Here is a 10,585-nt window from a genome sequence, read left to right as displayed (position 1 = left end):
TCCCCGCTTTTTGGCCCTCGTCAGCCATCTGGTCTGCTCCATCAAGCAACAGATGGTCTTGTGCTCGTGCTTCTTGGAGGACCTTGGAGACAGTTTGAGGGAGATATTCCTCATGGTAAGTTATCTGCCTTCTTGAGAGTATTTTTAATCTTTTAGCTTTCTTAACCTTGCTTTTGCTTTTCTGTGGCATGCTTTGTCCAAAATCGGTCTTTTCAGAGTTCGGTGGAACAACGTATTGCTGAGGAACGCCAGGGCGAGAATATAGTTGCCACTGGTAATGCCCGTGGGCACATTATCGAGTTCAAAGGGCAAATCGAGGACCTCACTAAGCAGCTGGGGGAGATGAGGAAGGAGGTCACCAGGCTTCCCAATGAGCTTCTGTGGAGGAGTCTCAGCGAGATGAAGCCTTTGCACAACTGTCTGCCTTGGAGGAGACCCACTGTCAGCGCGATGAGGCCGAGGCCCAGCACGATGATGCTTTGGCTTATGTCGCTTTCCTCCAGCAAGAGCTCAACAAATATATTGAGGAGCTGAGGGGCATGACTTTGGCAGCAGAGGAATCCCGACTTCAGCAATAATAATTCCGCCAAGAGGTTTTTGCCCTAAACGACTGTTGAGGGATGCTCGGGCTGTAGAAGAGAAGGTTTGGCACACCTATGAGAAGCGGTTGCAGGAATATCGAGACCCTTCAACTCTGAAGGAGAAAATCCAATAGGCCTTTAAAGCGCGACTAAAGGAGAGGGTATAAAAAGGGCTTCAGCATGGTGGCTTTAGGCTTCAATCAGAGTATACTTTCATTTTATCTTTTTTAAAAAAATAAAGTATTATTTAATTAATAAAAATAAAAATACACGTTGTATAATTATAATATATAAAATAAGATAAATTTATAAAAATATCATAAATATCAATTGTTGTAATATTTTCTATACAAATTGTCATAATATTTTGAAATATTAGATTTAATAAATAATTTGAGATTAACAGAACAGAGAAATCAAGCCAGATTTCATTGTCATTAATGTGTATAGAAAGCAAAATATGAATTACATGATAAGTATATTTATTGTTGAAAGTGGTTTAGAAAGCAGCCATTTGGGCACGAGCTCATTAATCACACACAAGTAATGCTTAATTTGATGGGTTTTCCTAACCTAATCCCCCAGCGCACATTAGAACAAGCTTAATAAATAAAATAATTTTATTAGCGGTTTAAACAAAATGAGCGGAGCTCAAATTCAAAGGATTTTATTTTGAAATATTATATCAATAAAATTTTATTTTAAAAAAATATAAATATTGTGTTCAATTTTTTTAAAATGTAATGCTAAATCCATTTCTCAAAAATATAAATATTAAATTTATTTCTTAAAATATAAATGTTGCGTCCCTAGTTGTTTACCCACTTATGAACCAACACTGGCCTAACCAATAGCTGTGACATTTTTAATTTTCATGCTTTATAAGCTTATAATCAACACCAGCCACCTAATTCCATTAGCTATAAAGCTAAAGCGCATGATAGCACTGGAGGTAGCTTTAAAACGTGATTAGATTAATCATCGTTTAGCGCAATTTAGCAACAATAAAATATTGATACTAATGACAATTAACAAAATTGAAAAGCACGGTGGTCACTCTTCACTGTTTCTTTCGCATAATTAAGAGGAAACTTGTATTGCAGGGCTCTCTCTCTCTCTATCTCTCTCTCTCGCTTTATTCCCCAATCTCCTTCGTGTTCGATGCAGAGATGAAGAACAGCCGTCGTTAGTCTCGAATTCTGTGATCTGTGTTTTTGATCTGATGGAATCGGGGGGCAGAGAGAGAGAGAGAGAGAGAGGTGATATGGTGGAATGAGGTGGAGATGGCGAGGGGAGTGAAATGGGGATGCTCGTACAAGAGAACCACTCTTATAGTTTGCTCCATCAACATTGTTGTTGCTCTTTACGTTCTTCGCTCTCTCTATGGTTCACTCTACATTTACTCCAATAATGATTTAAAAAACGGTAACATCTTGCTAGTTGTTTTAATTTAATTGATTCTTTTTTAGAATCTTTCCCTTTTTGGGGATTCGCTTTTGATTTTGAGATATTTTTGTTGCAGTTGTAAATTACACACCGGATCAGATTAATAGGATGGAGGAATCAATTCAGATACGAAGAGCTAATGAACCTCTAGAGCTTGTTAAATTGGTAAGAATTTTATGTTATTTCGTGATTTTTAGGTTATTTTTAATTCCGAATGGGTGATTAGGAGCATGTGGGGATTTTGTTGAAAGGTGAAGCAACTCAATGAGGAGCTTAAGACAGATGAAAAGGCCGTTGAGTTGCCAATGGAGGTCAGAAGGAAGATAACTGATGAGATTTTGCAGCGGTTGAGAAGTTTGAACGCGAATGCCAATATCACCGAGCAACGAGGTTGGTTCATATATATTCATCGTTTTTACGCTATTGTTGTTCCATTGAATTACTGATTTACATGCAAAGCAGTTTATTGAGCAACGCGTTTTAGTTAATTTTGTAATTTTAGTTGGAAATACAAGTGGGGTTTCCTTGACGTGGATTTAAAGACTGAATTTTGGTGGAACTGCTAAAAATTTAGATGGTGAAATAATGTTGTGGACAGAATTTGTAGGTGGGCAAGCGTTATTCTTCATTTTTCCCCTGATCCCAGTTCATTAACGGTTAACATTTTCTGTTTTATTAATCGGTGCCTCATTTATCTTTGTTAACTATAATAATAACTAATAAGTGCAACCTGGGAAATATTAGTTGTAGAGGCAATGTGGTTTCAACTAGTCTCTATCTTAATAAGGTGGTATGATGAAATTGCATAACAATTTTGTTGCCAACTTTTTGTCTGGCTAGATGGGAACTGTGGGCCTTATTTCTGAGATCAACCGGAAACCATAAAAGTTCTAGGAGAAATTTCTTTTTTTTTTCTTTTTTTTTTTTAATCTGTGCATATGTTGCTCTATGAATTACCATACATCTAAAGATTTCACTTGAGGGATTTCTCAATGTTTTTCATAGAACTTAGTTGCTTAGTTTGAACACACTTAGTTGTTAGGCGCTTGGGTCCTTTATGGTCCATGAATCTCAAAATGGGAAAAAAGGTTTTTACTGATTCACAAATTTCTTTTGTTTCTCTCTGTAAGGTTATTGCTACTTGCAATTGCTCTTTTAGATACACTTTGGAACTCATTTGCCAAGACCGACACATTATTTGTACCTCTTCCACTGCCATATCTACCATGCTCCTGTTGTTTGTGACAACTCTGCTTTTGCAGCTTAGTCATGGGAACTTTGCCTGCTTCTTCCCTCTAATTGTCTTGCTCTCTTTAATCATACAATATAAATTCAATTTCTTCTACTTCTTCCCTCTATGATTGTTTTTTCCACATTGCTGTCACCCAATTGTTTCCTCAGTTTACATTTGCGTCTAATTGCAGCTATTTACCTTATAGGTTTCTCTTGTTCTCCTTTTTCCCTTCAGCTCAGACATTTAAGGTGATTTAACAAAACTATGCACTGTTGACGCTGAGGTAGTAACATGAGTAGTTGGCCTGGAAGAAATTCAAGTTTCCCGCCGGGGGGGGGGGGAGGATGGGATTTGTATGGTGCAGAATAGGGGTGAGCATTCGGTCGGTTCGGTTCAAAACCGAACCGAACCGAAAAAACCGAAAATCGAATTGTAGTATTTTACACAAACCGAACCGAACCGAATAAGAGGAATAACCGAATTGAATCAAACCGATTTGGTTCGGTCGGTTCAATCGGTCGAACCGATTGAGAACAACCAAGTTGCTTACGGCGCGGAGAGCCAATGGAATGGAGAGCGACGACCGACGCCGACGATTGCGTGGAGGCCGCGAAAAGGCTCTTCTTGCATGCAACACATCAGAAAGCGAAAAAAATGTCAACTACACAAAGAAGCAAGTACTGGGAGAGAGGATTTGGGTTAGAAGCTAGAGAAATTGAAAAAACCTTGGGAGAAAACTACAAATCCACCAGTGACAGAGACATGTCAACAACACAAAGAAGCAAGTACCGGGAGAGAGGATTTGGGTTAGAAGCTAGAGAAATTGAAAAAACCTTGGGAGAAAACTACAAATCCACCAGTGACTGAGACTCTCTGAGCGCGACACTGAGATGAGGAGGAGTCGGCGTTGCTAACTAAGTCGCGACTCGCGCATCCGCAACGTAGTGAAGATCGATGACCCAAGTTAGCCGCGATGGTTAATCGGTCAATGTCGGGAGGAGAGTGGAGAGAGAGACTAGAGATCGATGACCCGAGTTAGCCGCGATGGTTAATCGGTTGATGTCGGGAGGAGAGTGGAGGTCGGACGGTGGACAGTGGACCTGTTGGAAGTGGTGGAGCTCAATGCTCAGAGAAGAGGCACAGGCATGTGTGATGTGAGGCGGCGTGGAATGGATAGCGTGAACTCTCAGCTTTTAGATTTAGGGCAAATATAAGGGTACACTTCAAAACGACATAGTATAGGTGATTTCAGTTCGGTTCGGTCTAATCGAAATTTTTGAATTTAAAACTGAACCGAACCGAAATCACCGATTTTTTAGAAAATTAAACCCGAACCGAACCGAATTAAAAATAAAACCGAACCAAATTTTTAATTCGGTTCGGTCGGTTATTTGGGTTTAAACCGAATAGTGCTCACCCCTAGTGCAGAACATGCTTTTAGGGCAGCCCCTGATAAGATTCTAAATTGTTGAATTTATGGATGACTGTCAAAGAAATGAAAGAATTCAAAATTGTAGAAGATCAATGAGGGAATGTCATTAATAATTACAAAAAGAAAAGTAGGAAAAGAAAAGAGAGCAAACCTTAATACTTGATTTAGAAATTGTGAATAGGAGGAAACAAGCTGGGAGGTGAAGGTGGATATAATAAACCCAAAGGAGGATCGTATTTTGTTAACACAAGGCTTTTGTGTTGTAAAACATACTTATCATTTTTGTAATTGCCACAAAGGAAAGGTTCTTGCTTAGTGGAATACTGCGATTCACAAGCACATGTAATTGGCAGAGATGCATGTGGACATGTATTCGGCCCATCTACACATTAATTCTCAATCTTTATCTAGTTATGTACATATATCACATGGTACTGGTGGCTGATTTCATTTTGTGGCCTTTTGTGAGAACCCATATCCAGGCGAATTACCTTTTTTCTAATTTCTAGAAGATACTTGAGTGGTGGGCAGTTTAGTTGATGTCCAAATACATCATTCTCTGCTGTGAGGTAACAGTAGAAGCTTAAATGCAACCATAGGCATATAGGTATAACTGCTGCCCAGGATGTTGTTCTAAAAATGCTACCTCTTTATTTGGTTTTTTGTAACTTTAATCATTATCTAATACTAGAGGACATCCTTTGGGAAGTACTCTGTTGTATGTTTCGCAGTTGGATAATGGAAATAGGCCTATAATGGCTAGGCACCACAGAAATTTTTTGAAAAAATTTATTTTTTTTTTGAGGGAAATGCGTTGTTTTATTAATTTAGATCAGCTAACAAAACAACATTTAGAAAGTTGGGTGGAGCACCTCTCCACGCACCAACAGAAACAGGATTTCTAGTAGCCTGAGCTAAGCAATGGGCAGCCGAATTAGCTGTTCTTGGAACTGCAGCAACTCCACAATTACCACGCCAAGACCTTACAAGAGTTTTGATATCATTAATAACAGCACCGAAAGACGTTAAATCCAGCAAAAAAGCAGACTCAATCGCATGAACAACATCCAAAGAATCACCTTCACAGCACACATGTGTCCAACCTTCAGCTTGAATCCAACTAAGAGCTTCTTTGAAAGCAATAGCTTCAGCCACTCTAGGAGAGAAGAGACCAACAATTCGGCTATTCCTAGCAGCTACGAACCTGCCATGTTCATCCCGAGCAACAAATGCCACACCTGTAAACGCGTCATCCACGTTCGTAGCAGCATCAATATTTACTTTTATCCACCCAAGATCAGGGGGTTTCCAAATTCGTGGCCTAGCAATTCTCGCGCCTTGTTCTCTCTTCTCTTGAGCATTCTGCCAGTCACCTAGAGTGCGTTTCGCAGCGAACCAAGTCGCAGCAGGAGTTTTAAATTTGTTCGCCCAAATAACAGAATTACGGCTATTCCAGATAGCCCAACAAACAACCAAAATCATACAGACATCCATATCATTAAACAATCTCATAACTGCCACAAGCCAATCATTGAAAAAATTTATTAAGTTCATGAAATGAGCAAATACAAGTAAAATTATGCACAATTATATGATAAGATAAATACATCAAATAAAGTTGTTATATAGATATATATAACTATATAATATGCACTAGGTACACAGCTAAGTTTTTTCAAATAATGAAAAGAAATAGTTGAAAAACAGAATAAGGCTCATCTTTTGCAAGAATTTGTAATGGAGAATAGAGATATTTAGATAATTTAATCTCAAAGGGAGAGACTTAATAAAAAGGAGAAATTTTGGTGAAATTTTGAAAGAATGTGATAGGAACAGTAGGTACAGAAGGCTGGAATGCTTATCCTCCGTTTGGCAAGATTTATTTCGCAAGAAAAGAATTCAAATAAATTCTAACGAAATCATGCATGATTTCATTTCTTAAAAAAAGAAAACTTTATATATTAAAAAGAAATGAATTTTTCCATTCCGAACAAAAAATTTGATAGAAAATAAATGATTTGAATTCTTGTGAAACCTTTGATTTCAAATAAAGGGTTAGAGAATGAAAAGAAATGTATAAAACATTGTCTGCATGTGATTTATAGCAGTTCTAATATTGGGGGTAATGGCTGCTGGCATTATTTGACATTAAATAACATCTTATACCATTAATAGTGGTTATGGCTCTTATCCATACAACTCAGAAAATGCTTGTGAATGACAGGGTGATGAGTGACGAAGCCTTGAAAAACCCATAAATAATGGTTGTTATGTTATTTGAAACCATGATAACGGCTTGATGAGTTGCTAACCAATATAAGGCTATGCATTTCAAAATTTGAGGTTACAATTTTTTCCTCGCTAGTTAAAAAATTTTTAGGTTATATAACTGTTTAACCAAAATAGTTTTATGAGGTATTGAAAATTATTTTAGGCCTAAGTCCAGCTCAATTAATTTTTTGTAAAGTTAAATTTATTTTATTAATTAAGTTGGAAGGTCTAGATTATTTAATTTCTTTCTGAAGATTAATGGATATTTATGAGAAGAAGTTAGCAAAAGGTCGAAGTTTACAGGAGGTGGTTAGCTAAAGTTGAGAAGTGGTGACTTGATTAGCTTCTAGCACAATGGCAGAAGTTCATGGGATCCAGATTCTTCCAGGTGATCAAAGGAGCTTATTCAAGAAGCATAAGCAGCAACAGGAAGGCCCTAACAACTTAATCAACCAAATCCAACACAGACTTCAGTAGTCAAATATGTTTCCAATTATTGTCTCTTACAATTCTTAAAGCTCTGTTTAATTTGCTAGCATTGTCTTAGTTTTCAAACTCTGTATTTACTTTTTCCAATAATCAATTTAATTTCTATTCCAATTCTAGTGCACTCTTTCTACAGTTGTTGGAGGAAAACTGCATTGAATGTAGCCAGGTCCTGAAATATCAGTTTTAGAAGTCAATTGCTCAACCTTAGTTGATACACTTAATATCTGGAATGCTCGCATTTAAACTGTTAGCCAGCCCACAATAACCAAGATAATGGCTGCAGTTTGTTTATTTATTTATTTCAAATCTTTCTAGTTATCTTTGTTGCATCATGTTTTGATAAACAGAAGCTGTTGAAAGGTGGCGCAAAGAAAAACTGCTTGAAGTCAAACAATTGATCCGTGGAATAGGGCTACTGAATTCAACTATCCTGCAAGAACAAACCAGTATGGCTTTTGCCTTTGAAGCCTGTGATTTCGTGGCATTTGAGTTTAATTCTGTGAATAAAACCATTGAGGATCCATCATGTTTGATCCCTGTGGTGAGTTTGATGCTTGTTTGGCAGTATCTTGTTCCTTACTGGTGGTACTGAATATTCCATAGGGATGCTAATAAAAGCCTTGGACTCTGATTGGGCTGTGCTGTCCGAGAACATTGGCCTTTGGATGCCTACTGAAATCATTAACCAGGAGCATGACGATAAGCCCGAGGGTGAAGAGGACGGTAATTGTGTCAACCTTTTTTAAATGTCTGTTTGTGATAGTCTATCTGTTTGTCTGTCTCTCACGCGAAGGAATAGGTGCAAGAGATCAGACGTTCCATGTTAACTTGCTCTACATGTGTCAATGGGCACATCACCACTTTCCATTTATATGAAAAGTAAAAGAGAAATATCCATACACTGATATGTTCTTTTTTTTTCTTTCCCTCTCTTTGTAGATGAAGAAATTTTACCTGGAAGGCCAGTTCCACCTGAATGCCATGCTGAGCTTCATACTGATTATGATGGTGCAGCTGTCAGATGGGGCCTTACCCACCATAACGAAAGTGCAGCTGACTGCTGTCAAGCTTGCTTAGATCAGGCAAAACGAGCAAAGCCAGGCGAAATGAAATGCAACATATGGGTCTATTGCCCATCTGAAACAGGATGCTACTCACCAGATATCTATCAACATAAGAATCAGGAGTGCTGGCTGAAATATGTAAGAGTTGACTCTCTCTCTATCTCTCTCTCTCTCTCTCTCTCTCTCATCTTTCCATGATAAGCTAATTTTCAATTAGATTTGGACCAAAACAAAATTAATATTAAAGTTTGTCAAAATGCAGGCTGAGAAGCCAAAACTGAATTTTAAGGACAGGTATTCTGAATCATAAAGGTAAAAAGACAGTGGAGTACTTGTCATTTGCCCCAGACAACGAGTTATTGAATGCCGCCGAGGTGACTATTGAGTCCATACCAGTTTCTGCAGCCACGATGCTGTGCGATAGGATGTTCGAGGGGATATCGGATGCTTCTAATCCCCGCTTTTTGGCCTTCGTCAGCCATCTGGTCTACTCCATCAAGCAACAGATGGTCTTGTGCTCGTGCTTCTTGGAAGACCTTGGAGACAGTTTGAGGTAGATATTCCTCATGGTAAGTTATCTGCCTTCTTGAGAGTATTTTTAATCTTTTAGCTTTCTTAACCTCGCTTTTGCTTTTCTGTGGCATGCTTTGTCCAAAATCGGTCTTTTCAGAGTTCGGTGGAACAACGTATTGCTGAGGAACGCCAGGGCGAGAATATAGTTGCCACTGGTAATGCCCGTGGGCACATTATCGAGTTCAAAGGGCAAATCGAGGACCTCACCAAACAGCTGGGAGAGATGAGGAAGGAGGTCACCAGGCTTCCCAATGAGCTTCTGTGGTGGAGTCTCAGCGAGATGAAGCCTTTGCACAACTGTCTGCCTTGGAGGAGACCCATTGTCAGCGCGATGAGGCCGAGGCCCAGCACGATGATGCTTTGGCTTGTATCGCTTTCCTCCAGCAAAAGCTCAACAAATATATTGAGGAGCTGAGGGGCATGACTTTGGCAGCAGAGGAATCCCGACTTCAGCAATAATAATTCCGCCAAGAGGTTTTTGCCCTAAACGACTGCTGAGGGATGCTCGGGCTATAGAAGATAAGGTTTGGCACGCCTATGAGAAGTGGTTGTAGGAATATCGAGACCCTTCAACTCTGAAGGAGAAAATCCAATAGGCCTTTAAAGCGCGACTAAAGGAGAGGGTATAAAAAGGGCTTCAGCATGGTGGCTTTAGGCTTCAATCAGAGTATACTTTCATTTTATCTTTTTTAAAAAAATAAAGTATTATTTAATTAATAAAAATAAAAATACACGTTGTATAATTATAATATATAAAATAAGATAAATTTATAAAAATATCATAAATATCAATTGTTGTAATATTTTCTATACAAATTGTCATAATATTTTGAAATATTAGATTTAATAAATAATTTGAGATTAACAGAACAGAGAAATCAAGCCAGATTTCATTGTCATTAATGTGTATAGAAAGCAAAATATGAATTACATGATAAGTATATTTATTGTTGAAAGTGGTTTAGAAAGCAGCCATTTGGGCACGAGCTCATTAATCACACACAAGTAATGCTTAATTTGATGGGTTTTCCTAACCTAATCCCCCAGCGCACATTAGAAGAAGCTTAATAAATAAAATAATTTTATTAGCGGTTGAAACAAAATGAGCGGAGCTCAGATTCAAAGAGATTTTATTTTTAAATATTATATCAATAAAATTTTATTTAAAAAAAATATAAATATTGTGTTCAATTTTTTTAAAATGTAATGCTAAATCCATTTCTCAAAAATATAAATATTAAATTTATTTCTTAAAATATAAATGTTGCGTCCCTAGTTGTTTACCCACTTATGAACCAACACTGGCCTAACCAATAGCTGTGACATTTTTAATTTTCATGCTTTATAAGCTTATAATCAACACCAGCCACCTAATTCCATTAGCTATAAAGCTAAAGCGCATGATAGCACTGGAGGTAGCTTTAAAACGTGATTAGATTAATCATCGTTTAGCGCAATTTAGCAACAAGAAAATATTGATACTAATGACAATTAA

General features: G+C 37.7%; 1 protein-coding gene across 3 annotated transcripts; it reads left to right on the top strand.

Annotated features, from left to right (window-relative positions):
* Positions 1-1,645: 1,645 nt before the first annotated feature.
* LOC110615428 lies at positions 1,646-9,740 on the top strand. Of its 3 annotated transcripts, none has more exons than XM_043956553.1 (8): positions 1,646-2,006; positions 2,104-2,192; positions 2,285-2,417; positions 7,801-7,899; positions 8,057-8,176; positions 8,393-8,655; positions 8,780-9,086; positions 9,188-9,740. In XM_043956553.1, the coding sequence occupies exons 1-7, from the start codon at positions 1,865-1,867 to the stop codon at positions 8,825-8,827; spliced, it is 894 nt and encodes a 297-aa protein (XP_043812488.1). In that variant the 5' UTR covers positions 1,646-1,864; the 3' UTR covers positions 8,828-9,086; positions 9,188-9,740. The 3 variants fall into 3 exon arrangements, with proteins under 3 accessions (XP_043812488.1, XP_043812487.1, XP_021612960.2); XM_043956552.1 differs by having other exon boundaries at positions 1,648-2,006; positions 2,279-2,417; positions 8,780-9,070; XM_021757268.2 differs by having other exon boundaries at positions 1,648-2,006; positions 2,279-2,417.
* Positions 9,741-10,585: the final 845 nt, after the last annotated feature.

Source organism: Manihot esculenta, chromosome 5 (assembly GCF_001659605.2).
Source record: "Manihot esculenta cultivar AM560-2 chromosome 5, M.esculenta_v8, whole genome shotgun sequence".
Classification (NCBI taxonomy): domain Eukaryota; kingdom Viridiplantae; phylum Streptophyta; class Magnoliopsida; order Malpighiales; family Euphorbiaceae; genus Manihot; species Manihot esculenta.
This window is presented reverse-complemented; position numbering and strand designations above follow the sequence as displayed.

Bases quoted from the DNA above. Each gene is read 5' to 3' on its own strand.
- LOC110615428 (XM_043956552.1), top strand. From the start codon at position 1,865: ATGGCGAGGGGAGTGAAATGGGGATGCTCGTACAAGAGAACCACTCTT. The intron at 2,193-2,278 runs GTAAGAATTTTA...TTTTGTTGAAAG, and splicing joins CTCTAGAGCTTGTTAAATTG to GTGAAGCAACTCAATGAGGA. The intron at 2,418-7,800 runs GTTGGTTCATAT...TTTGATAAACAG, and splicing joins CAATATCACCGAGCAACGAG to AAGCTGTTGAAAGGTGGCGC.